This window comes from Phyllobates terribilis, unplaced genomic scaffold, assembly GCF_046119375.1.
Source record: "Phyllobates terribilis strain yellow unplaced genomic scaffold, ASM4611937v1 Scaffold_5__5_contigs__length_657084704, whole genome shotgun sequence".
Taxonomy (NCBI): Eukaryota; Metazoa; Chordata; class Amphibia; order Anura; family Dendrobatidae; genus Phyllobates; species Phyllobates terribilis.
This window is the reverse complement of record NW_027362765.1, coordinates 519,566,933-519,590,906: the sequence shown is the minus strand read 5'-3', so window position 1 is coordinate 519,590,906 and position 23,974 is coordinate 519,566,933. Positions and strand designations below refer to the sequence as shown.

Genomic DNA, 23,974 nt, shown 5'->3' with positions numbered 1-23,974 from the left:
CAGAGATCCATCCTATGCCCCTCCCCCCGCCCCGCTGTACACTCAAACTGTGTATTAACATTGATTATCAGCATTACTGTGAAAAAATCCAGTTACGATTTTGTTGCACGAACAGTTATCGAACATAACCTCGAACAGCCGGATTTTTTTCAAATCGTTCGGGTTCGTCGAACGGCTCGAACACCGCCCAAAACAGCTCGAATTTGAGATTGGTGAACAGTTCGATTCGAACACCGCTCATCTCTAATGCCTGGTTCCCACCGTGAAGCATGGAGGAGGAGGTGTGATGGTGTGGGGGTGCTTTGCTGGTGACACTGTTGGGGATTTATTAAAAATTGAAGGCATACTGAACCAACATGGCTACCACAGCATCTTGCAGTGGCATGCTATTCCATCCGGTTTGCGTTTAGTTGAACCATCATTTATTTTTCAACAGGACAATGACCCCAAACACACCTCCAGGCTGTGTAAGGGCTATTTGACCAAGAAGAAGAGTGATGGGGTGCTGCGCAGATGACCTGGCCTCCACAGTCACCAGACCTGAACCCAATCGAGATGGTTTGGGGTGAGCTGGACCGCAGAGTGAAGGCAAAAGGGCCAACAAGTGCTAAGCATCTCTGGGTACTCCTTCAAGATTGTTGGAAAACCATTTCCGGTGACTACCTCTTGAAGCTCATCAAGAGAATGCCACGAGTGTGCAAAGCAGTCATCAAAGCAAAAGGTGGCTTCTTTGAAGAACCTAGACTATAAGACATATTTTCAGTTGTTTCACACGTTTTTGTTAAGTATATAATTCCACATGTGTTAATTCATAGTTTTGATGCCTTCAGTCTGAATGTACAATTTTCATAGTCATGAAAATACAGAAAAATCTTTAAATGAGAAGGTGTGTCCAAACTTTTGGTCTGTACTGTATATTATACATTTAGGCCCCGATTCATCAAAGCGATTATTGCAGAATTCTGGCATAAATCGCTTTGAAAAGTCATAAAATGTTTGCCAACCGAGTTGCACAAAAACTTTGTGAATTTTGGCCTTTTCAGTTTTGTTTAACTCCACAAAAATGGTTAGAGTTGGAGCGGGATGGGGGTACGGCGGGGGCATGACGCCATAGCTTGTCTAATTCATGATGAGCTGTGGTGTTTCTCACAAAAGAAATCTTTCTCCAGTCCCCAACTGAAGTAGGATTTTTTGCAAGGTGCACAGAGGAGCACACTATTTGTCAGACACTCCTGATTCATTAAGAGGCACTGGCATGAATCAGGAGCATTTGACTCCCAACCCACCTCCCCATTTAGAAAGGCATTCTTCACGGTCTGCTTGATTAGGCGGCGGGGTGGTGTGTGAGGCTCATGATTCATTAAGAGGAGCACACCTCTTAATGAATCAGGCGAGGCATCAAGTGGCATGCTCCTCAATGTGTGCCTTGCCAGAAATTGTACTCCAGTCTGGGACTGTAGTATGATTTGTGGTGTAAGGAACTCATGAATTTGATGAGTGGGGATCACCACGCACCATCTCACCTCAGCTTTGCCCACTTTGTTGGAGCTGTGGAAAAATGGGGTAAAAATGGCAAAAGTTGCAAAATTTTTTGTACAGCTTCGCATTGCGTGACTTTTCAAAGCTTTTTACACAAGACGTAAAAGCTTTGATGTATTTGGGCCAGAAAATTGAAAAGAGAATTCAGAAGTACAGCATCTTCACAAATGCTCGTTTTGACTGCTAAATAGATGGACAATTCTGGAATGGAGGCCAAAAGGAGTCTAAAGTTGCAGAACTCTATGGGGGTTCAGATGGTGGGACAAGAAAATATCTTGCAGGTAAAAATCATTCTTACCTATGAAGGCTGATGGTGATTTGATTGATATTGTGAATCATAAACTTCTCTCACCCACAAAGCTTTCCGCAGTATATTGTATAGGGTGGGGCAGAACTGTGGAAAGCTTTGTGGGTGAGGGAGAAGTTTATGACTCCTAAACATAGGATATGGTTTTCCAGGGTGAGTGAAGGTGAGTCTACGTTGAGCCGAGGCGCCATTTCGCTGTCCCTATGGTGCCAACCTCCACAACAAGGTGGGGAAGGATTATAGTGCAATAATAGGGAGACTGTTCCCTTTTCGTTTAGGTTGTCTACATTCATCAGATCTAATTTTAAATGATTCAATGATTGGCTGTGTTTTTAAATTATTTAATGAAGATTCAGTTTTAAAGGTAAATTTTGACTAAATGAATTTTTTAAACCTCCCCCCTGCTTGTCTTATCTGCTGATGATAGTCTATAGTAGATCCTGCTTGGAGTACTAGTCCCACTGCTGGGCATCCAGGCCAGCCAGATAAGTGTATTGCTTGGGTTTCTTTCTGGCGCTGCACTCTCCCTCGGTTCCATAGGGGGTACATGATGCACTCAATGGCCTTTCAGGGAGCCAGGTCCGAGTTTTCTTCTTTAGTTTTACTCTCAGGGTTTATCCAGGTCTCGCTGGAACCGCTAGGGTCTATGTTTCTGGATACTTTAGTCTGTACAGGAACCGGGTGAGGTTTATGCAGTTTTTCTTACCTAGATCCTTCACCCCCATATTTATTACCACGTGTGCATAACAATAACTTTACTTAGGCAGATACTGGCTGATGACCGGATCATGCAGCTTATTTGATAACCCCTATTTATTATAATGATGGCTGGACCATGCATGACGAGCACTTTTTACCTGTGTTGTCCCCCCGTCCCCCACTCCTCCTGTAACTGTTGAACTATGTGTTACTTTGTAATGTCTTTATTGTCTGTACATGTCCTAGCTTAATTGTAAAGTGCCGTTGAATATGTTGGCGCTATAGAAATAAAATTATTATTAAAAATTATGGTCCAATTATTTTGGCCCTCCATCTGTCTCTACATATTTCCTTGTAGAGAAACCACCCTGATAATGCAAACCTTCATAGCGGTCTACACTGCAGTCAAGTATGTATGCACCCTTCCTTCTGTATTTATTTGTACCACAAGGTATGTAAGTGCATCGTGTACATGCTCCACTGAGATATACAGTACATCAATCACAGCCTATAATGGGCCCCGGCATATGTACTGATGGAAAACGTGTTTTTATTTTTTTTTTCTTCTGTATTAAAGTGGTGGTCCAAACCAATATTGATTTTCATCCTAAATGTCTCTCTATTTATTTTAATAATACAGTAGCTTTTCTAATATGGTTTAATTAAAAAGTCCATTATCTTCCCCCTCTAATCTTTTTATTTTTTTATTTTTATCTATTTGCCTCTTGAGGACACTACATTTGAGAATCCCTAACGTATGCTGGGATACTCAAACAGGATGTCATCAGGGAGTAGAGGCTGTGGTCAGTGCTACAGCATTTTTGCACACCCATCGTCATCAGTGACATCCATTACAGGGGCTGGGCTAGTCCCTCCTCTACTGAGCAAGTGTTGGTAGTCAATTCCAACGTATACTCAGTACAAGCTCCCTTCTTACTGTGTAATATTTTTCTCAATGCACAGTGACAGTGCTCTCCCTCGCCGGCTCTAATTAGTAGTGACGTATCGGCAACAGAGTGCACTGTTAGTGTGCATCATAAGGAAAGAACTCTGAGAGCAGAGACCGGCCCCGCCCCTGAAAGTGACAACATAGTGTGATCATCTGTTAGCTAAGTTGTTATGACAAGTTAATCTGGTTTCCCATAGATGCTACCTTTTACTCAAACTTCCCCAGTAAACCTTTTTAAAAACTAAAGGGATCTGTGACATGAAAAAGGTGAAGATCCCTTTTACTGATACAACTCAATCATTCCAACATTTGGTAGCACTTTCCCTTTATTATTTGTTTACACATAAATGTTTATCGATAGATGTCAATTGCTTTAATAATGAGACCATTGTGTGTCTGTATTTATGTGCACGCATATTTTATTAAATATATCTTTGTACTGAATGTGTCTAATTTACATATATCATGTCTAAACTGTGCATAGAGCTATTCAGCATGTGTTTTATTGGGATATTTTAGCTTTATTGCATTTGTGGAATGTTCTCCAACATGTAACTAAGATAATTATCATTATTTTGTCATGGTCTCCACAGCTGCTTTCTGGGGTGATATTGCCTTGGATGAAGAAGACTTGAAATGGTTTCAAGTAAACAAATCTATTAATTCAGGAGAACCAAGAAATAACTATACGGGAGTTACTGCAGGTTAGTGGTCATAAAAATCTGTTTCTTTTCAGTTCATTAATTTTAATGGTTTCACATAATAATGTTCATTTGTTTAGTGCAACACAATGGCTTTTAATGTGTGCATGTTTTTTTTTTTAAAGTGAGTCTGTCAGGTCAGTATCTAAGGAATAACTTTTCTCCTTGCGGATGGTGACATGTTAAGCACGTCGTAGTGAGACTTTTAATGCCGCAATGCTCCTCTGGTAAATATGCAAATTGTCTCTTCAGAGAGGGAGAGGACCCGAACTCTAGTGCCACCTACAGGAAGTAGCAATCCTAAAAGTCAATAGTGACCCTTTAACGAGCCTTATCACATGGCTTAGGATATAAGCCAGAACCAGAAACTCAATTTGCAGACACTGTGTTTTGGGGTACTGCCCCTCATCAGTGCAAAGTGTGAGTTCTGGTTTGGCTGGGTAAAAGGCGTCAGACCCAGTAGCGTAGCTACCGGATGGGGCATGGGGGTGGTAGCCCCGGGCCCCACGCTTTTGAGGGGGCCCACACGGAGCTACACGATTGTAACTGTAGCGGCGTGAGTAGCACACCGCTACAGTTACACTCTGGGCAGAGCAGGGAGACTCGATGTCCCTGCACTGCCTGGCGGCCGCTAAGGGGACCTGGAGCAGGAGGGGGGGCCCCCGGTGCCAGCATCAGGCCCCCCCCGCCATTCACCGCAACTGCGAGCTCAGTGATGGGAGAGGGAGCAACGCTCCCCATCGCATCAGTCCCCATAGCGTCCTTTGTGTCTGACGTCACTGACATCATCACTTGGCGCTGCCCGCTGTGCTGAAGATGTGTGCGAGCCGGGCGCTCAGAGCAGTGGGGGAACCAGGAGGAGAGAGAGGTGAGTATTGTGCTTATTTATTTATTTATTTATTTTTTCTTATGGGGGGATTATGCTACAGACTGCCTATAGGGGTGGAGGGATTATGATACAGACTGCCTATGGGGGGTGGGGGGATTATGCTACAGACTGCCTATGGGGGGTGGGAAGATTATGCTACAGACTGCCTATGGGGGGTAGGGGGATTATGCTACAGACTGCCTATGGGGGGTGGGGGGATTATGCTACAGACTGCCTATGAGGGGTGGGGGGGATTATGTTGCAGACTCCCTATGGGGGGTGGGGGATTATGCTACAGACTGCCTATGGGGGGTGGGGGGGATTATGCTACAGACTGCCTATGGGGGGTGGGGGGGATTATGCTACAGACTGCCTATGGGGGGTGGGGGGGATTATGTTACAGACTGCCTATGGGGGGTGGGGGATTATGCTACAGACTGCCTATGGGGGGTGGGGAGATTATGCTACAGACTGCCTATGGGGGTGGGGGGATTATGCTACAGACTGCCTATGGGGGGGGGATTATGCTACAGACTGTCTATGGGTGGGGTGGGGGGACTATGCTACAGACTGCCTATGGGGGGTGGGGGGATTATGCTACAGACTGCCTATGGGGGGGATTATCCTACAGACTCTGCCTATGGGGAGTGCGTTATACTATATTAAGGACTATCTGGCGCATTATACTATATGGAGGTTATTTATACAGTGTGCGAGATAATGTGGGGTCTTTGTATATTGTGGAGGCCATCATACAACGTTGGAGATAATGTGGGGTCTTTGTGCAGTGTGGGGGCCATCATACACTGTGGGAGATAATATGGGGTCTTTGTGCAGTGTGGGGGTCATCATACAGTGTGGGAGATAATGTGGGGTCTTTGCACAGTGTGGGGTCCATCATACAGTGTTGGAGACATCAGTTTGGAGGCTACTAAGGGGTCAGTATACTATATGTGGGGGTACTATACAGTGAGGGAGCATTATACTGTGTATAAGAGTGCATCATACTGTGTAGAAGGGAGCTGTGCATGGGGGGAGACTCAGGACATTATTACATGTTAAGTGGGCACTTATCGTTATAGGGGAACTCAGGTTATTGTGACTGTCAGAGGGGAACTCAGGTTATTGTGACTGTCAGAGGGGCACACAGAGGGCATTATTACTTTCTAGAGGGCACAATGATGGCACTGTTTTCTAGGGCACTTGCACACGGCATTACTACATTCTAGAGGGTTGTTTTACCATCTAGAGGGCACACAGTAGCTGCAGTAATATGGACACATACAGCAACAGAGGCTCAGTATTGGATTATCAGCAGGATGAGGCGTTTGTGCAGGTTGGGAATAGATGGGGACGGGGCCCGAAATGTAAGGAGTCAAATGTCTTTGTTGTGATCTTTGCAGACCTGAGACTGAGTCCAAGATGGAAAAGTCGTCGTGTCGGTCTGGGCCAGATGGAAAAGACGGGAAACGTGAACAATTTAATCAGAAAGAACGTCAGCTGTAAGTTACTATATATAACTGCTGTGATCCCTTATATGTTCTGCAGGACTGGTATCTAGCAATATGTCACCTTATGGTAGTAATAGCAGAGCTAGTCTTTGTATAGAGATTATTTTCAGTAACAGCGCTGTCATCTGCTGAGGTTATCCTACATCCACTATCTGGGTGCGCCACTATTTTTGTAATCAGGGTTACCTGGTTAGGGACCCACTCAGAAGTTTCGCCCCCCTCCCTCTGAACCAAAACCCTAGCTATGCCTCTGGTCAGACCAGTATCTAAGGAGTAACATTTCTCCTTGCGGAGAGTGACATGTTAGGCATGTCACAGTGAGGAGACTTTTAAAGCCGGTCCGACGCCTCTCACCTAGCAAAAAGGGGTCACTATTGACTTTTAGGACTGCTAATTCCTGTAAGTGGCACTAGAGTTCTAGTCCTCTTCCTCTCTGAAGAGACAATTTGCATATTTCCCAGAGGACCATTGCGGCTTTAAAAGTCTCCTCACCATGATATGCCTAACATGTCGCTCTCCGCAAGGAGAAATGTTACCATTTAGATACCGGTCTGACGCCTCTCACCCAGCCAAACCAGAACTCACACTTTGCACTGATGAGGGCCAGTACTCCGAAACGGTGTCTGCAAATTGAGTTTCTGGTTCTGGCTTATATCCTAAGTCATGTGATAAGGCTCGTTAAAGAGTCACTATTGACTTTTAGGATTGCTACTTCCTATAGGTGGCACTAGAGTTCTAGTCCTCTTCCTCTCTGAAGAGACAATCTGTCAGGTCAAAAATTAATTTTAAATAAAGCACTGGTCTCTGTAGGAGACATTGCCTTAAGTTTTGGAGAAATCCTACTTTAGGTTCACATGCAAATGAGGTGCAGCACCATGGGCAGGTGTGCACGGTCCAGAGCACCACTCCATCCCTCAGTTTCACAAGTTAGATCCATCTCCTTCTGCATTGCTGGATAGCACTGACTTGACTTAAACCAGCAATGGCTCTGGGTGATGCTGTATCGTCAATCAATACAATAGGGGTGGAAGGTAGAACTGCCGGAGGGTGTGTGCTCTTGACTGTCTAACCCTGCCCATGGTGCTCTGATCACAGAAATTTGCAGTTGAACCAAAAGTTTTTTTCCAAAACTAGCCAGCAGATTTTTTTAACTAAAGGTATGGTTCTTATGGTTCCTTAGTGCAAGGTTTCCTACAAGGACTTGTGATTACATAGAAATAGACTTCTGACCTCAGAGACTAAAGCGTATGCCTTTTTGAATATGCCACCAAAAAAACCCAGATAAAAAAACAGACCCAGACAAACCAGAAGTATTTTATTCCGCCGATAATTGATAACTAGTGGATCCATGAGGGTCCGAGCAAGCAAAGTTCCATTTATACTGAACTGCTACATTATCGTAATCGAGTATTCCTAGGCGTGCCTGTTTCATGATAATCTTTCAGTCTGAGCAGGTTGTCGATCACAAAAAGATCGCCGATAAGTTATTTATTTGCTGATCGGCGGTCATTTTATAGAAAATTTACACAGGCAGACCATGCTTCACATGTTCAATGAATGTTCTGCAGTAGATTGTCGGTGCACATAGGCTGCCATTGTATTTTCAGACCAAAAGATCATTTCACTCGACGAACGAGCAGTGCACATCTGAAGCGCGGTCTGCCTGTGTAATCAGATTATTAAACAACCGCTAATCAGCAAATAAGTAGCTGGTTGGCATTCATTTAGTGCCGTTGATTGTCAGGCACATTTACATGCTCATCTAACTCAAGCAGCCCCATAGAGCATGAATAGAGACGGCGTGGACATCACTTTATTCTGATGAGACTTTTCCAAGCCCCATACTTAGGAACAATCGGTGTAACAGCTTTAAGCCCCCCACAAATCTGCAAGCTATCATCTATCCTGTGGATATGTTACAACTTTAAAGGGTTTTTTAGGAAATCCATTGTAAAGCCTATGAGAACTGAAGAAACTTCATCATTTACTTGCTGTTAAAATTCTGATCTGTTTCTGAGCTGTCATATGACCTTCAGCTCTTTACTTCCTTTCTACAGTCCATACAAAGCACAGAGCACAGAGATTTCCTGTCTGTGCTTTGAATGGAAAGCAGCCTGTCAATCAAACACAGCCAAAGGCAGGACTTGGAGAAGTGTGCTCTGAACAGTGATGTCTCAGGGGTTGTCTCAGGTTATCCTAGGCTAGTAGTGAGTGACTAGTAATGTCTACAGGGAGGATGAGCCTACAGCTAGTGCACAGGCTGCACAGAGAAGACTAGGAACTGGTGACTTTGGCCAGAGGGGATGGTGCTGGGCATTCCAGGGTGCTAGCTTATTTATAATAAATGAATACTTTCTATGACTGTTTGCTCCCATATCATCATACCCTGAGCCTGCGTGGTGCCAGTGTCCGCACGTAACAATAGTGTCTGTAACATTATGGATAGCAGTAGAAGCTCAGATTAGCACATACGAAGTGAAATGGGAGAAATGTTGGCAGGGTTACCAACAGTTTTATTATTTCTGGACATCTTCTCAAAAAATCACGAACAGCCAACTTTTTTTTCTACCAATACATTTAAAAAAACATAATAACTAATAAATCATTAACATTTTAAATGATACATGTCGACAGCCCATAATTCTCATATGAACACATTAGTTGCATTCACTGTGAACTGTAGGATGATGATAATCATTGTCATAATAAGCTGTGCAAGTTACTCCAGCTTCAAAAAAAAGTTAAAGATGCGTAAAATAAAATTTATGGACAGGGAAAAAATCTGCCCTATTTTTACGGACTGCCCAGGAATTTCTGGACAGCTGGCAATTCTGAATGTTAGGAGGGAGAAGCTGTTTGGGAAGCAATTTATCCATCTTGAAACTGTATAGAAGTCTCAGGATGGTGCTTTGTATGTGAAGTGGGTGAGCATAGAGGGTGGGACTGTGTGAGCTATGGGACAGATACAGCTCTGGAAGGGAAGACAGAGCGCATTGCCTCTTGGTACTTTAGAGGGACAGCGGAGAGCTGGCAGGAAGTTCAGTATGTAAACAGATATCTGACCACAAGGATGGGTGCGGGTGGCTAAAGGGGAGCTATAAAAGGAAAATAAAGGTAACGGGGTATTTTGGGTACTGACTACAGGAGCAAACAGATTGTTTGTTTTTTTTTTTTGTTCCCAGAAAATCCCTTAAACGTTAGGAGTCATCCTTTAGATACTATTAGCCTACATTTATGACTTGATCTAGCATCTGTTATACCAGCTTTGGTACCAGTCTTTTTCCTGACAATTTAATGTATTTGTTTTAACATTTTATTAAGCTAAATGATGATGCAGCAGTCGTGACATGTTGCATTGGATGCTACATTATAGAGATATACTCCAGTAACAGCATTGCTTTTATTGGATACTATCTTTGTGATATGATGAAGGCCATAAAGCGATGCACAAAGCATTTCCCTTTTGGTACATACATGCTATGTAACTTTATTTTCAGCGTACAATATTTATATACAATGACTTCTCGTTAGCTATGGGAACCCAAGGCCACTTGGTTATTCTGGTAATCCAGCCCATGCAGCGCTGTGAATACATATACAGATCCTTCTGTTGCTAAGTTAGCATCCATCTTGCTTCAACTCTTAACTATTAACTCCAATGAGAAAAGGCCAGGAGTCTGACAGTCCTAGAATCCTGCCACCGAAGTGTGAGCTATCCATTCTGTCTCAAGTAGAGACACAAGCAATTAGTGCATATTTTGCATGTAAAATCCTGGTGGCTATGTTGTCTGCAGTGCAGGACTAGGAAAAAGACAAGAGTTTTGTGAAATAGTGATGCTATAGCTGGTATAGGCAGTCCCATGTGGCCTGTCCTGGTTAGCACATTTTGATGGGCAGTTCTGTAGATGGCTCATTCCTTTGGACACTATTGTGGCTTTAAGTGTTCTGTGAGCTCTGTGTGTTACATAGTACTTTGCACTGGTAACCGAATAATGGTGCCAATTTGGGACTCACATTTGCACTAACATGGCAGTTTACATGGGGAGGCCTAACCTAGTCAACACCTTTTTAAAGAAACACTCCAAAGTTTTTAACCTCTTAATATATTGCAATCATCATATTATATAGCACTATGTACTTACAATTGCTCATTTTTCTCTCTTACCCAGTTAATTCTTCTCTTTTCCATTAGGTCTATGACATAATTAAGCTCTATGTAGAAATAGGAAGTCGCTTTCCCTGCATGAGTCATCATTAGAACTACAATTCTAACTCTGTGTAAAGTCCCTGACAAGGAGGTAAGCAGAGCAGCTAGGTGAGGAGTTGAAGAGGGAGTGGAGCTGTGCTGCCAGGGACTTTGCAGAGATGCAGAATTGTAGTTTTAATGATTATGCATACAGGGAAAAGAGATAATGTTTCTACATAGAGCTTAGAAGTATTCAGCTAGTCAGTTGTTAATCACGTGATGTCATAGACCTAATGGAAAACAGAAGAATTAACTGGGTAGAAAGGCAAAATGAGCAATTGTAAGTACACAGTGCTATATAATATGATGACTGCAATATATTAAGAGGATAAAAACTTTGATGGGAGGAGGAGCGCTTCTTTAACTATCCTATAGCTGCAATCCAAATATCTAAGATTTGCATATTAAATGAAATGGCTACTTTTATCAATGTTCAAAAGAGGAAAAGGATGGCTACTTAATGAATAGCTGCTATTTCAATTTGTTGTTCTGTGGGTGTTAGAGGAATGTGTTTGCATGGAGCTAATCCTGCAATAGTAGGCATTCTGTTAGCCAGGAATGTGAGCAGCTGCCAATATTAGCAAACATGCACTTACACAATGCAAAGATTTTAGGATGTTTTTTATTCCAATTAATAATTTGTTAGCAAGTTTTCTAAATAAAAAAGCAGTGGGAGCATGGTTTACATATACAGGTTCAGGGTACTAAAGAATTGGAGGGGTGATGTGTTTACGTTAAAAAGGAATGTCTCATGTGTTTAATTTAGTTTCATTATCAGATAATCACCAGTAGAATAGAAATAATTGTTTTGAAATGTTTCTTTTGATTTTCAAAAATTTCCACAGGGACAACTATCAAAGAGATATACAATTTATTCCTTTATTACCTGTAGATACAGTTTAAAGCATATAGACATTTTTTTATTTTTTTTCAAACTGATTTTTTTTATTTGTGCAGTGAGAGGGGCAAGCAGGGCTGGAGATTGCTCCAACAGGTAGCTTGCTTTTGAGATTGAGAATGAATGAATAAAGCAGCTTGCAGTGTACTATAATATATGAAGGCTGCCAAAGAAAAATAATTATTCACAATCAAGACCAATTGTATATATTATATGTAAAAAAAAGGCTTCATTGTTTCACATAATTACATAATACATACAATGCAATGAAAAAAACATTCAAAGGTGTCATTAGTTTTAAAATATCAAAAATTGTCAATAGACTAATACAATCTGATAGAGTGCGACTATTCTAGAGGCCAGGGGTAACATTGACCAATAATATAGAGTACTATACATCTCCTAAGTATTTCTAGCTGGTTTAATAAAAAGTCTTGGTGCAGTTGTAGAGTTGATATGATTGATTATGATTGGTGATGCTTGGTAATTGCTGTTGATCATCTCCCAATGCATTCTGTGAACACACACGAAAGCCCACATTCATCATGCAGTAAGATCCTGATGTTTGCATTTAATGGAAGGCTTTGACGGATGTAATAACGTGGTATTCATCATCCATTCGGCTCTGTTGTAAAAGAAGATTATGCACTCATCAACAATGAAATTGCAATAGTAAGAAGGAAAATTCATGGAATTATGAGACTCACAGGATGGTTAGTCATGTTAATGTGTTAATGATATTCAATTGATGGGAAAAAATAGAAACAAAATTTTCAAAACCTCTCGATTTATTCAGTATCAAGTATCAGCGACACGTAGAAAAATCCCTGCATTTCCACGTTATGGTTGCTATCAATGAGGTTATTGATGTCTAAAAAATTTTCTGCCGCGCTAAATGCACTTGGGCAAATCATCAAGATCTGCTGCTTACAGCTACCATTCAAATTGCCAACCAATAATGTCCCAGATGTGCTCTATGGGAGACCTGTCCGGAGACACTGCAGCACATGATAGGACATTTCGACCACGCAGACTGCTCACAGTAGCACAAGCAATATGTGACCTTGTGTTCCACAACTTTTCCTTTTTGGTGTTGCAATTTCATTGTTGATGATTGTATACAGTGGGGAAAAAAAGTATTTAGTCGGCCACCAATTGTGCAAGTTCTCCCACTGAAAAAGATGGGAGAGGCCTGTAATTGACATCATAGGTAGACCTCAACTATGAGACAAAATGAGAAACCAAATCCTGAAAATCATATTGTCTGATTTGGAAAGAATTTTTTTTCAAATTTTGGTGGAAAATAAGTATTTGGTCAATTACAAAAGTTCATCTCAATACTTTGTTATATATCCTTTGTTGGCAATGACAGGTCAAACGTTTTTTCCCCACTGTATATATTATGCATATGGGTCTAAACACTATGTATATGTGTATGTATATATGCAGTGCTCAGCATAAGTGAGTACACACCCATTGAAAAATAAGAATTTAATCAATATCTCACTGAACTCATTCACAATTTCCAAAATTTTTGACAAGACTGAGTTTCATAGAATTTTTTTTTAACCCATAACATGAAAGGAAGGTTAATAATCTGTCTCTTCAGGTGTTTAGTTGGGTCCCGATCAGCAGACTTAATTGGACGCTGAATCACTTTCACCCTGTGTTTTGGATCATTGTCATGTTAGAAAAATGCACGTCTACCAAGGGCACGGAGTGATGAAACCATCTTCTCTATTAATATAGATTGTACATCTGTGAACTCATGATACCCTCAATAAAATGTAGTTTCCCCGAAACCAGCAACACTCATGTAACCTCACATAAGGACACTACCTCCACCATGTTTCACTGTAGACACCGTGTGTTTTTCTTTGTGCTAGTCACCTTTGCGGCGCCATACAGTTTTGAAGCCATCAGTTTCAAAAACATTTACAGTTATATGAAAAAGTTTCGGCACCCCTATTAATCTTAAGCTTAATGTTTTATAAAAATTGGTGTTTTTGCAACAGCTATTTCAGTTTGATGTATGTAATAACTGTTGGACACAGTAATGTTTCTGCCTTGAAATGAGGTTTATTGTACTAACAGAAAATGTGCAATCTGCATTGAAACAACATTTGACAGGTGCATAAGTATGGGCACCCTTATCATTTTCTTGTTTTAAATACTCCTACCTACTTTTTACTGACTTACTAAAGCACTGTTTTTGGTTTTGTAACCTCATTGAGCTTTGAACTTCATAGCCAGGTGTATGCAATCATGAGAAAAGCTACTTAAAGTGGCCACTTGCAAGTTGTTCTCCTGTTTGAATCTCCTCTAAAGAGTGGCATCATGGGCTCCTCAAAACAACTGTCAAATGATCTGAAAACAAAGATTATTCAACATAGTTGTTCAGGGGAAGGATACAAAAAGCTGTCTCAGAGATTTAACCTGTCAGTTTCCACTGTGAGGAACATAGTAAGGAAATGGAAGAACACAGGGACAGTTCTTGTTAAGGCCAGAAGTGGCAGGCTAAGAAAAACATCAGAAAGGCAGAGAAGAAGAATGGTGAGATCAGTCAAGGACAATCCTCAGACCACCTCCAGAGAGCTGCAGCATCAACTTGCTGCAGATGGTGTCACTGTGCAACGGTCAACTATACAAGGCACTTTGCACAAGGAGAAGCTGTATGGGAGAGTGTTGCGAAAGAAGCCGTTTCTGCAAGCACGCCACAAACAGAGTCGGCTGAGGTATGCAAAAGCACATTTGGAGAAGCCAATTTCTTTTTGGAAGAAGGTCCTGTGGACTGATGAAACCAAGATTGAGTTGTTTGGTCATACAAAAAGGCGTTATGCATGGCGGCAAAAAAACACAGCTTTCCAAGAAAAACACTTGCTACCCACAGTAAAATTTGGTGGAGGTTCCATCATGCTTTGGGGCTGTGTGGCCAATGCCGGCACCGGGAATCTTGTTAAAGTTGAGGGACGCATGGATTCCACTCAGTATCAGCAGATTCTTAACAATAATGTTCAAGAATCAGTGATTAAGTTGAAGTTACGCAGGGGATGGATCTTTCAGCAAGACAATGATCCAAAACACCGCTCCAAATCTACTCAGGCATTCTTGCAGAGGAACAATTACAATGTTCTGGAATGGCCATCCCAGTCCCCAGACCTGAATATCATTGAACATCTGTGGGATCATTTGAAGAGGGCTGTCCATGCTCGGCGACCATCAAACTTAACTGAACTGGAATTGTTTTGTAAAGAGGAATGGTCAAAAAAAATACCTTCATCCAGGATCCAGGAACTCATTAAAAGCTACAGGAAGCGACTAGAGGCTGTTATTTTTGCAAAAGGAGGATCTACTAAATATTAATGTCACTTTTCTGGTGAGGTGCCCATACTTATGCACCTGTCAAATTTTGTTTGAATGCAGATTGCACATTTTCTGTTAGTACAATAAACCTCATTTCAAGGCAGAAACATTACTGTGTCCAACAGTTATTACATATATCAAACTGAAATAGCTGTTGCAAAAACACCAATTTTTATAAGACATTAAGCTTAAGATTAATAAGGGTGCCCAAACTTTTTCATATAACTGTATCTTGATCTCATCTCTCCAGTGTAGAGAGTCCCAGTAGTCTTCATGTTTTTATTATAGACTGGTTTTTTGTGCATGGGCTTTAGGAGAGGCTTCCTTCGTGGAAGACACCCATACATGCCATTCTGCTGCAGTATATGCCATATTGTGTCACAGGAAAAACTCACCCCAGTTTGGCTTTCTACTGCTTTAGCTAAGTGCAGTGAACTTGCATGTTGATTTTCACCAACCATTCTCATGAGAAAACACTCCTGTTTAGATGTTTACTTCTGTGGTCGGCCTGGGCGTCTATGTGAGATGGTTGCAGTTCCATTTTTTTGGAAAATTTTTGTATCACTTTTGGTACAGTAGTCTGACTGATAAGTAAAACTTTGCTCATCTTCTTGTAGCCTTCACCTTTCTTGTGTAAAGAGATTATTTTCTTTGTCAGGTCTTGTGACATCTCTCTTCTATGTGGTGCCATTGCTGACAGCATGAAATGGGAAGGGGTTTTCTATGCCAAGTAGTGCCCTTTTTCTAGTTAACTGTCTGCTGGATACCTGTTTAATGAATAGTTAGACTTACCTGTGGTAGAATTTTTGTTAATTAGAATTTTGTCGACTAAACTTTAGCTATGACTAAAACTTTCATTGGGGTGTACTCATTTTTGCAACATGGTCTTGAAAGGAATTTATTATGAAAATTACTTTTTTGAGTGTGCAAACTAACAAGTCTTGTTAGCAATCAATGTCCCAGATTTGTGGGAGTATTTTGTAGTATGATAGAAAATGTTGATTCTAAAAGGAAACTGAAGGTTTTCTGACAAATCTGTTGGGGTGTACTCATTTATGCTGAGCACTGTATTTATAAATATGTATGGAGCGAAGCCATGGCCTCTAGTTGGCCACTTCCCCTGGCTGGCTGGCTGGCTGGCTACGTCACTAGACTGGCCACGGCCTCGCTCCATACAAGTGTATGGAGTGAGGCCATGCCCACTGACCCGGGAGTATTTATAATGCATACATATCCTCTGGTCCCGAGTCAGAAACCGGCTGGGGGGTCAGTGTGCGCTGGGGGGAATCATAAGTCTGCAGCCACACAGATTGACTGCAGACTTATCAATTTGGACCAGACAACCCCTTTAACCCCGTTACAACCCAAGGTGGTTTGCACTTTAATGACCAGGTCAATTTTTACAATTCTGACCACTGTCACTTTATGAGGTAATTACTCTGGAACGCTTCAACGGATCCCCCTGATTCTGAGATTGTTTTTTGTGACATATTGTACTTCATGATTGTGGTAAAATTTATTCAATATCACTTGTGTTTATTTGTGAAAAAAATGGAAATTTTGGCGAAAATTTTGCAATTTTCAAAATTTTAATTTTTATGCCTTAAATCAGAGAGATATGTCACACAAAATAGTTAATTAATAGCATTTCCCACATGTCTACTTTACATCAGCACAATTTTGGAACCAAAGTTTTTTTTCCAACAAAGTTTACAAAACCATTTTTTTAGGGACCACATCACATTTGAAGTCACTTTGAGGGGTCTTTATGACAGAAAATACCCAAAAGTGACACCATTCTAAAAACTGCACCCCTCAAGGTGCTCTAAACCACATTCAAGAACTTTATTAACCCTTCAGGTGCTTAAGAGGAATTTTGGAATGTGGAAAAAAAAAATTAACATTTAACTTTTTTAACTTTAGACCCAATTTTTTTTATTTTCACAGGGGTAACAGGAAAAAATGGACCACAAAATTTGTTGTGCAACTTCCCCTGAGAACGCAGATACCCCATATGTGGGGAAAAAACACTGTTTGGGTGCACAGCAGGGTCTGGAAGAGAAGGAGCGCCATTTAACTTTTTGAATGTCAAATTTGCTTGAATAATTAGCGGACAACATGTTGCGTTTGAGGAGCCCTTGATGTGCCTAAACAGTGGAAACCCCCCACAAGTGACACCATTTTGGAAACTAGACCCCTCAGGGAACTTATCTACATGTGTGGTGAACACCTTGAACACCCAGATGCTTCACAGAAGTTTGTAACATGGAGCTGTGAAAATAAAATTTTCACATTTTTCCCACAAAAATGTTTTTCAGCCCCCAGTTTTGCATTTTCATAAGGGTAAAAGGAGAAATTGCACCATGCAACTTGTTGTGAAATCTCTCCTGAGTAAGCTGATACCCCATATGTGGAGGAAAACCGCTGTTTGGGCGCATGACGGTGCTTGGTAGGGAAGGAGCGCCATTTGACTTTTTGAATGTAAAATTTGCTTGAATAATTAGCGGATGTTCCCCTGATGTGCCTAAACAGTGGAAAACCCCCAGCAGTTACACCATTTTGGAAACTAGACCTCTCAGGGAACTCATCTAGATGTGTGGTCAGCACTCTGAACCCCCAAGTGCATTACAGAAGTTTATAACATGGAGCTGTGAAAATAAAAAAATCAAACCTTTTCCACAAAAATGATGTTTTAGCCCCAATTTTTTTATTTTCACAAGGGTAAGAGGAGAAAATGAACCCCAAAAACTTTTGTGCAATTTCTCCTGAGTACGCCGATACACCATATGTCAGGAAAATACAGTGTTTGGGCGCACGGCAGAGTTCAGAAGGGAAGGAGCACTGTGTGATTTTTTGCACGCAAAATTGGCTGGAATTGAGAGCGGACGCCATGTCGCATTTGGAGAGCCCCTGATATGCCTAAGTAGTGGAAACGCCCCACAAGTGACCCCATTTTGAAAACTACACCCCTCAAAGATTTTATCAAGGGGTATAGTGAACATTTTGAACCCAGAGGTACGACACACAATTTGATAACATTAGGTCATCATATTGAATAAGTTGTCATTAGTCTTGAGCGCAAGTGCTCGCTACTTGAGTTTGCATCGGGTACTCAGGTATGTACCATGTATCGCGCGTGCTCGAGTGACATGCTCGAGTCCCCGTCTGCATGTTTCACGGTTATTATACACCCAAAAAAAAACATGCGGGGATCGCTCGTGCATGGCAGGCAATCCCTGCGAGTTTTTTTTGGCCGCAAAGCATATGAGGCGGAGACTTGAGCATGTCGCTCGAGCACCCGCGATACTCAGTGCATACCCGAGCACCTGATGCTAATTCAAGTAGCGAGCACTTGTGCTCAACACTAGTCGCCATATCGTCATCTTTTTTTTTTTACTTTTTAAAAAAATCCCAACCCTAATACAACCCTAACCCCAAGCCAACCCTAACCCTAACCCTAGCCCAACCCTAACCCCAAGCCCAACTCTAATCCTAGCCTAACCCTAGCCCAACCCTAACCCTAGCACAACCCTATCCCCAACCTCAACCCTAACCCTAGCACAACCCTAACCCTAGAGTTTGTTTTGCGCCGTTCCTCGTGCGGTATAAGTGATTAGACGACTTTATTCTTCCGGTCGGTGCGATTACAGCGATACCAGAATCATATCTGGTTTTTATGAATGACAGCTGTCACACACTAAAAGACGCATTTTTTTTGTAAAATCTAGTTTTTGCATCGCCATATTTTGAAAGCTATAATTTTTCCATATTTTGGCCGACATGTGACGGCTTGTTTTTTGCGGTTTGAGTTGACGTTTTTATTGGTACCATTTTCAGGCACGTTACTTTTTTTGATCGCTTTCTATTCCGATTTTTGGGAGACTGAACAAACAAAAACGAACAATTCAGGAATTATTATTTTTTTTTAATTTTTTTATGTTGTTCCGCGTGTGGTAAAATTGATAAGGTAACTTTATTCTTCGGGTCAGTATGTTTACAGTGGTACCACATTTATATAGCTTTTCTATGTTTTGGCGCTTTTACACAATAAAAGCTATTTTATAGAAAAAAATATTTTTTTGCATCGCTTTATTCTGAGAGTTTTAACTTTTTTATTTTTCGGCTGATGGAGCTGTATGGCGGCTTTTTTTTTTGCAGTACCATTTTTATTTATATTCATCTTTTTGATCGCGTGTTATTCCATCTTTTGTTTGGCGGTATGATGATAAAGCATTTGTTTTTTGCTTCGTTTTTTAATTTTTTTTTTTTTACCGTGTTCACTAAAGGGGTTAATTAGCGGGACAGTTTTATAGATCAGGTCGTTCCGGACGCAGCGATACCAAATATGTGTACTTTTATTGTTTTGTTTTGTTTTTTCATAATAATATTTATTGATTTTTTTTCTTTTATATTTTTACAATTTTTTTTTTCCATTTTTTAACACTTTTTTTACTTTTATACTTTGTCCCTCTATGGGACTTTCACTTTTTTTACTCTGATTGCCTGTATAGCATAAGGATGGAGCAACATCACTGTGCTATACAGGCTATCAGCGCTGCAGATGCAGAAGATACTTTGGTCATGCACTGCGCATGACCAAAGTATCTTCCTGCTGTCTGGTGACCCGGATGTTGTCATGAAGAAATCGGGTCGTCATGGCAACATCCGGGAAGCCGTGGCAGACAGCGTTGGACGCCGGTAGGAGAGGTGAGTATCATGATCACCTCCCCTTGCCCCCGCAATGCTGCGGTCCACTTCGATCGCAGCATTGCGGGGGTTAATGTGCCGGTAGCGGTGCGGGACCGCTCCCAGTACATTAGCACCGGGTGTCAGCTGTGACAATCATCTGACACCTGGCGGCGATCGCACCCGCACAGCCTGTGTGCGGGTGAAATTAACAGGGCTTACTAATACGTACCTGGCTTTTAAAGTCCAGGGCGCAGGTGCGTATTAGTGCGCCTTGAGCTTTTAAGGGGTTAAAATAACTGTTTTATCACTTACTAATATACTTTAAATATTGCTAGTAGCTCCGTTAATCAAGAATTTCCTATTATCCCTAGCTCAGCAGCTCTACTTCCGGTCTTGTACTTGACATACAAAAGTGTTTCCTAAGTGTGCAGGAGTCCTGTTCTTTGTGGAAAGAGGGAGGCTGACTGCTTCTTTCAGTAGCCAATCCAGCCCCCTTTACAGTCACAGCAAATGCATGGACAAAGAAGGATCTGGCTTTTTCAGAGGAGCAGGCCCCTTCACCTATAGCATTAGTTTTGTGTCAATACAGGGAAGGAACTACACCATGTTCCAAATTATTATGCAAATTGGATTTAAGTGTCATAAAAATTTAATTTTTTGTTTATCAAATAAACTCATGGAAGGCATGGTGTCTCAGGGCTTTTTGGATCACTGAAATCAATCTCAAACACCTGTGATAATTAGTTTGCCACATGGGCCCAATTAAAGGAAAACTACTTGAGAAGAACATTCCCCATATTAGGCAGGCCGCAGATTTCAAGCAATATGGGAAAGAAAATGGATCTCTCTGCTGCCGAAAAACGTCAAATAGTGCAATGCCTTGGACAAGGTATGGAAACATTAGATAATTCACAAAAACTTAATCATGATCATTGTACTGTTAAGAGATTTATGGCAGATGAAGAGCACAGATGGTTGCGTGCAGATAAAGGCATAATGAGAAAGTTTTCTGCCAGACAATTAATCGGACTAAGAAAGCAGCTGCTAAAATACCATTACAAAGCAGATGTAACGGGTCTGGTAGGCGGAACCTCTGAGCTACTATACAAGGGGGCGGTCCTTGTAAGGGAGCGGGTGGCGACCAGGGAAGACGGGTAGGCAGTCACAGCAGGTGACCGGGACAGTCTCTGGGTGAACGGGCAGGAGGTCACGGCAAGTGACCGGGACAGTCTCTGGGTAAACGGGCAGGAGGTCACAGCAAGTGACTGGGGCAGTCTCTGGGTGAACGGGCAGGAGGTCACAGCAAGTGACCGGGGCAGTCTCTGGGTGAACGGGCAGGAGGTCACAGCAAGTGACTGGGGCAGTCTCTGGGTGAACGGGAAGGAGGTCACAGCAAGTGACCGGGGCAGTCTCTGGGTGAACGGGCAGGAGGTCACAGCAAGTGACCGGGACAGTCTCTGAGTATAGGGTAGGTACGACCTGTGACGGCTGAGCCTCCAGGTAGGCTAGCAGGCGGATGACAGATGAGTGCTCCCAGGTGAGCAGGCGAGAGTCTCTGGAAAAGCAGGTGGTCACAGCACGTGACGGCAGAGCCTCCAGGTAGGCAGGCAGGCAGGTAGCGGAGGAGCGCTCCCAGGTGAGCGGGCAAGAGTCTCTGGAATAGCAGGTGGTCACAGCACGTGACGGCGGAGCCTCCAGGTAGGCAAGCAGGCAGGTAGCGGAGGAGCGCTCCCAGGTGAGCGGGCAAGAGTCTCTGGAATAGCAGGTGGTCACAGCACGTGACGGCGGAGCCTCCAGGCAGGCTAGCAGGCAGGTAGCAGAGGAGCGCTCCCAGGTGAGCGGGCAAGCTGGTCCATAGACAGACTGACAGGAGTAGGAAGGCAGACCGTCGGACCTCAGGCAAGCAAGCAGGTAGCAGGAATATCAGGCAGGAAACAGACAGCAAACTGGCAGGACTCTGGCAGGAATCAGGCAGGTAACTGGCAGGTAACTGGCAACGGGACCTGAGGGCTGAAGCAGAGTAGTGAACAGTGCAACAACATTGCTTGGGCACCTCCAATTTGGAGGAGGTGCCTTATATATGGTGAAGTCCTCCGGCCATTGGCCGGGGACTCCTTAGGATGGCGCGCGCGGCCCCTTTAAGAGGGAGGAAGCGCGCGCGCGCGCCCTAAGCACAGTGGCCGGGAAGGAGCGCGCGCTGCCAGCAGAGCGGGAGGGGGACGCCGGGCTCGGAGCAGAGAGGTGAGGGGAACAGCGTCCCTGCCTAGCAGAGGGCAGGGACGCCGACGCTACAGTACCCCCCCTTTAGGCCCCCCCTTTTTTAGGCCAGACAGAAATTTAGCAAGGATGAGAGGGGCATGGATGTTCTCCCGGGGCTCCCACGTTCTCTCTTCAGGACCAAACCCCTTCCAATCTACTAGAAAAAAGGTCTTCCCTCTTACCCTTTTGGTGGCCAGAATGTTCTCTACCTCAAATTCGTTTTCAGCGGAAACCGGAGCAGGAGGCGTGCCTGTAGACTTGGAAAAAGAGTTAAGTACCACGGGTTTGAGGAGAGATACATGGAAGGAGTTAGGGATCCGCAAGTTGGCCGGGAGTTTCAATTTATAGGCCACCGGGTTGATCTGACTGATGACCTCCAGGGGACCGATGAACCGAGGCCCTAACTTATAGGAAGGAATCTTGAGCCGGACATACTTGGACGAGAGCCAGACCTTATCCCCTGGACGGAATTGAGGAGGATCCAGACGTTTTTTGTCAGCATGTCTTTTCATACGCTCGGATGACAGAAGGAGTGCAGACCGGGTACTCTCCCATGTGGAGGAAAATTTGTTAACAAGAGATTCCGCAGCCGGATTGTCCACCGAGGTGGAGACGGGAAACGGGATCCGAGGATGCTGACCGAAGACTACAAAAAACGGGGATTTGGAGGAAGATTCGCTCTCGTGATTGTTGTACGAGAATTCGGCCCATGGCAGGAGATCCACCCAGTCAGAATGGTGGGCATTAACGAAGTGCCGGAGGTAACTGGTCAGGATCTGATTGATCCGCTCCACTTGACCATTAGACTGTGGGTGGTAAGCGGAGAAGTCCAGGGTGACGTCTAGCAATTTACAAGTGGCTCTCCAGAAACGAGAAGTGAACTGTACCCCACGATCCGACACGATGTGACGGGGCAGGCCATGAAGACGGAAGATGTGGCGGATAAAGTCTTTAGCCAGCTCGGGTGCAGACGGGAGGCCTGGCAGGGGAATGAAGTGAGCCATCTTGGAAAAGCGGTCAGCGACCACCCAAATGACCGTACAACCGGCAGAGACGGGAAGATCAGTTATGAAGTCCATCGCTATATGCTGCCAGGGGGCAGCAGGTACTGGCAGAGGAAGGAGGCGACCGGCTGGCAGGTGTCTCGGAACTTTGTTGCGGGCACAGGACACACAGGCAGAAACAAAGTCTATTACATCCTTGTGCAGGTTAGGCCACCAGTAGTGCCGGGAAATAAGCTGGAGGGTCTTTTTCTGACCGGCGTGGCCAGCTAGTTTAGACGAATGACCCCAGTGTAGGATCTTCTCCCGATCAGGTACCGATACGAACGTCTTACCGGGAGGGAGACGATTTAGACTCACGGGAGCCACCTGCATTACTCTGGCGGGATCGATGATATGTTTAGGTTCTTCCTCGAGATCAGATACCAGAAAGGATCGGGACAAGGCGTCTGCTTTGATGTTCTTGTCAGCCGGGCGAAAATGTAGAACAAAATCAAAGCGAGCAAAAAACAAGGACCACCGGGCTTGGCGCGGATTAAGTCTCTGGGCATGCTGGAGATAAGCCAAGTTCTTGTGGTCAGTGTAAATTATTACCGGATGAAGAGCCCCCTCGAGTAGGTAACGCCACTCCTCCAATGCCAGCTTGATGGCCAATAACTCTCGGTCTCCTATGGAATAATTGCGTTCAGAAGAGGAGAAGAGTTTGGAGAAGAAGCCGCAAGTTACCATCCTCCCGGAAGAAGATTTTTGAGTAAGTACAGCTCCGGCTCCAGAGGAGGAGGCGTCAACCTCCAGAAAGAACTGCTTGTTGCCGTCCGGACGATGCAGCACCGGGGCGGAAGAGAAGGCTTGTTTTAAGGAAAGAAAAGCCTCCTCCGCTTCGGGCGGCCACTCTTTGGGATTAGTACCCTTACGGGTGAGCGCGGAAATTGGGGCAGTCCGGG

At 43.4% G+C, this 23,974-nt stretch overlaps 1 protein-coding gene across 1 annotated transcript in view; it reads left to right on the top strand.

The window, feature by feature from the left end:
- Positions 1-23,974, top strand: part of TLL2 (tolloid like 2) — a 324,249-nt gene that overhangs the window by 123,547 nt on the left and 176,728 nt on the right. Inside the window, exon 2 of the mRNA XM_073685707.1 lies at positions 4,088-4,198. Within this exon, the coding sequence (XP_073541808.1) occupies positions 4,088-4,198 (111 nt within the window). The remainder of the gene's footprint in view (positions 1-4,087; positions 4,199-23,974) is intronic.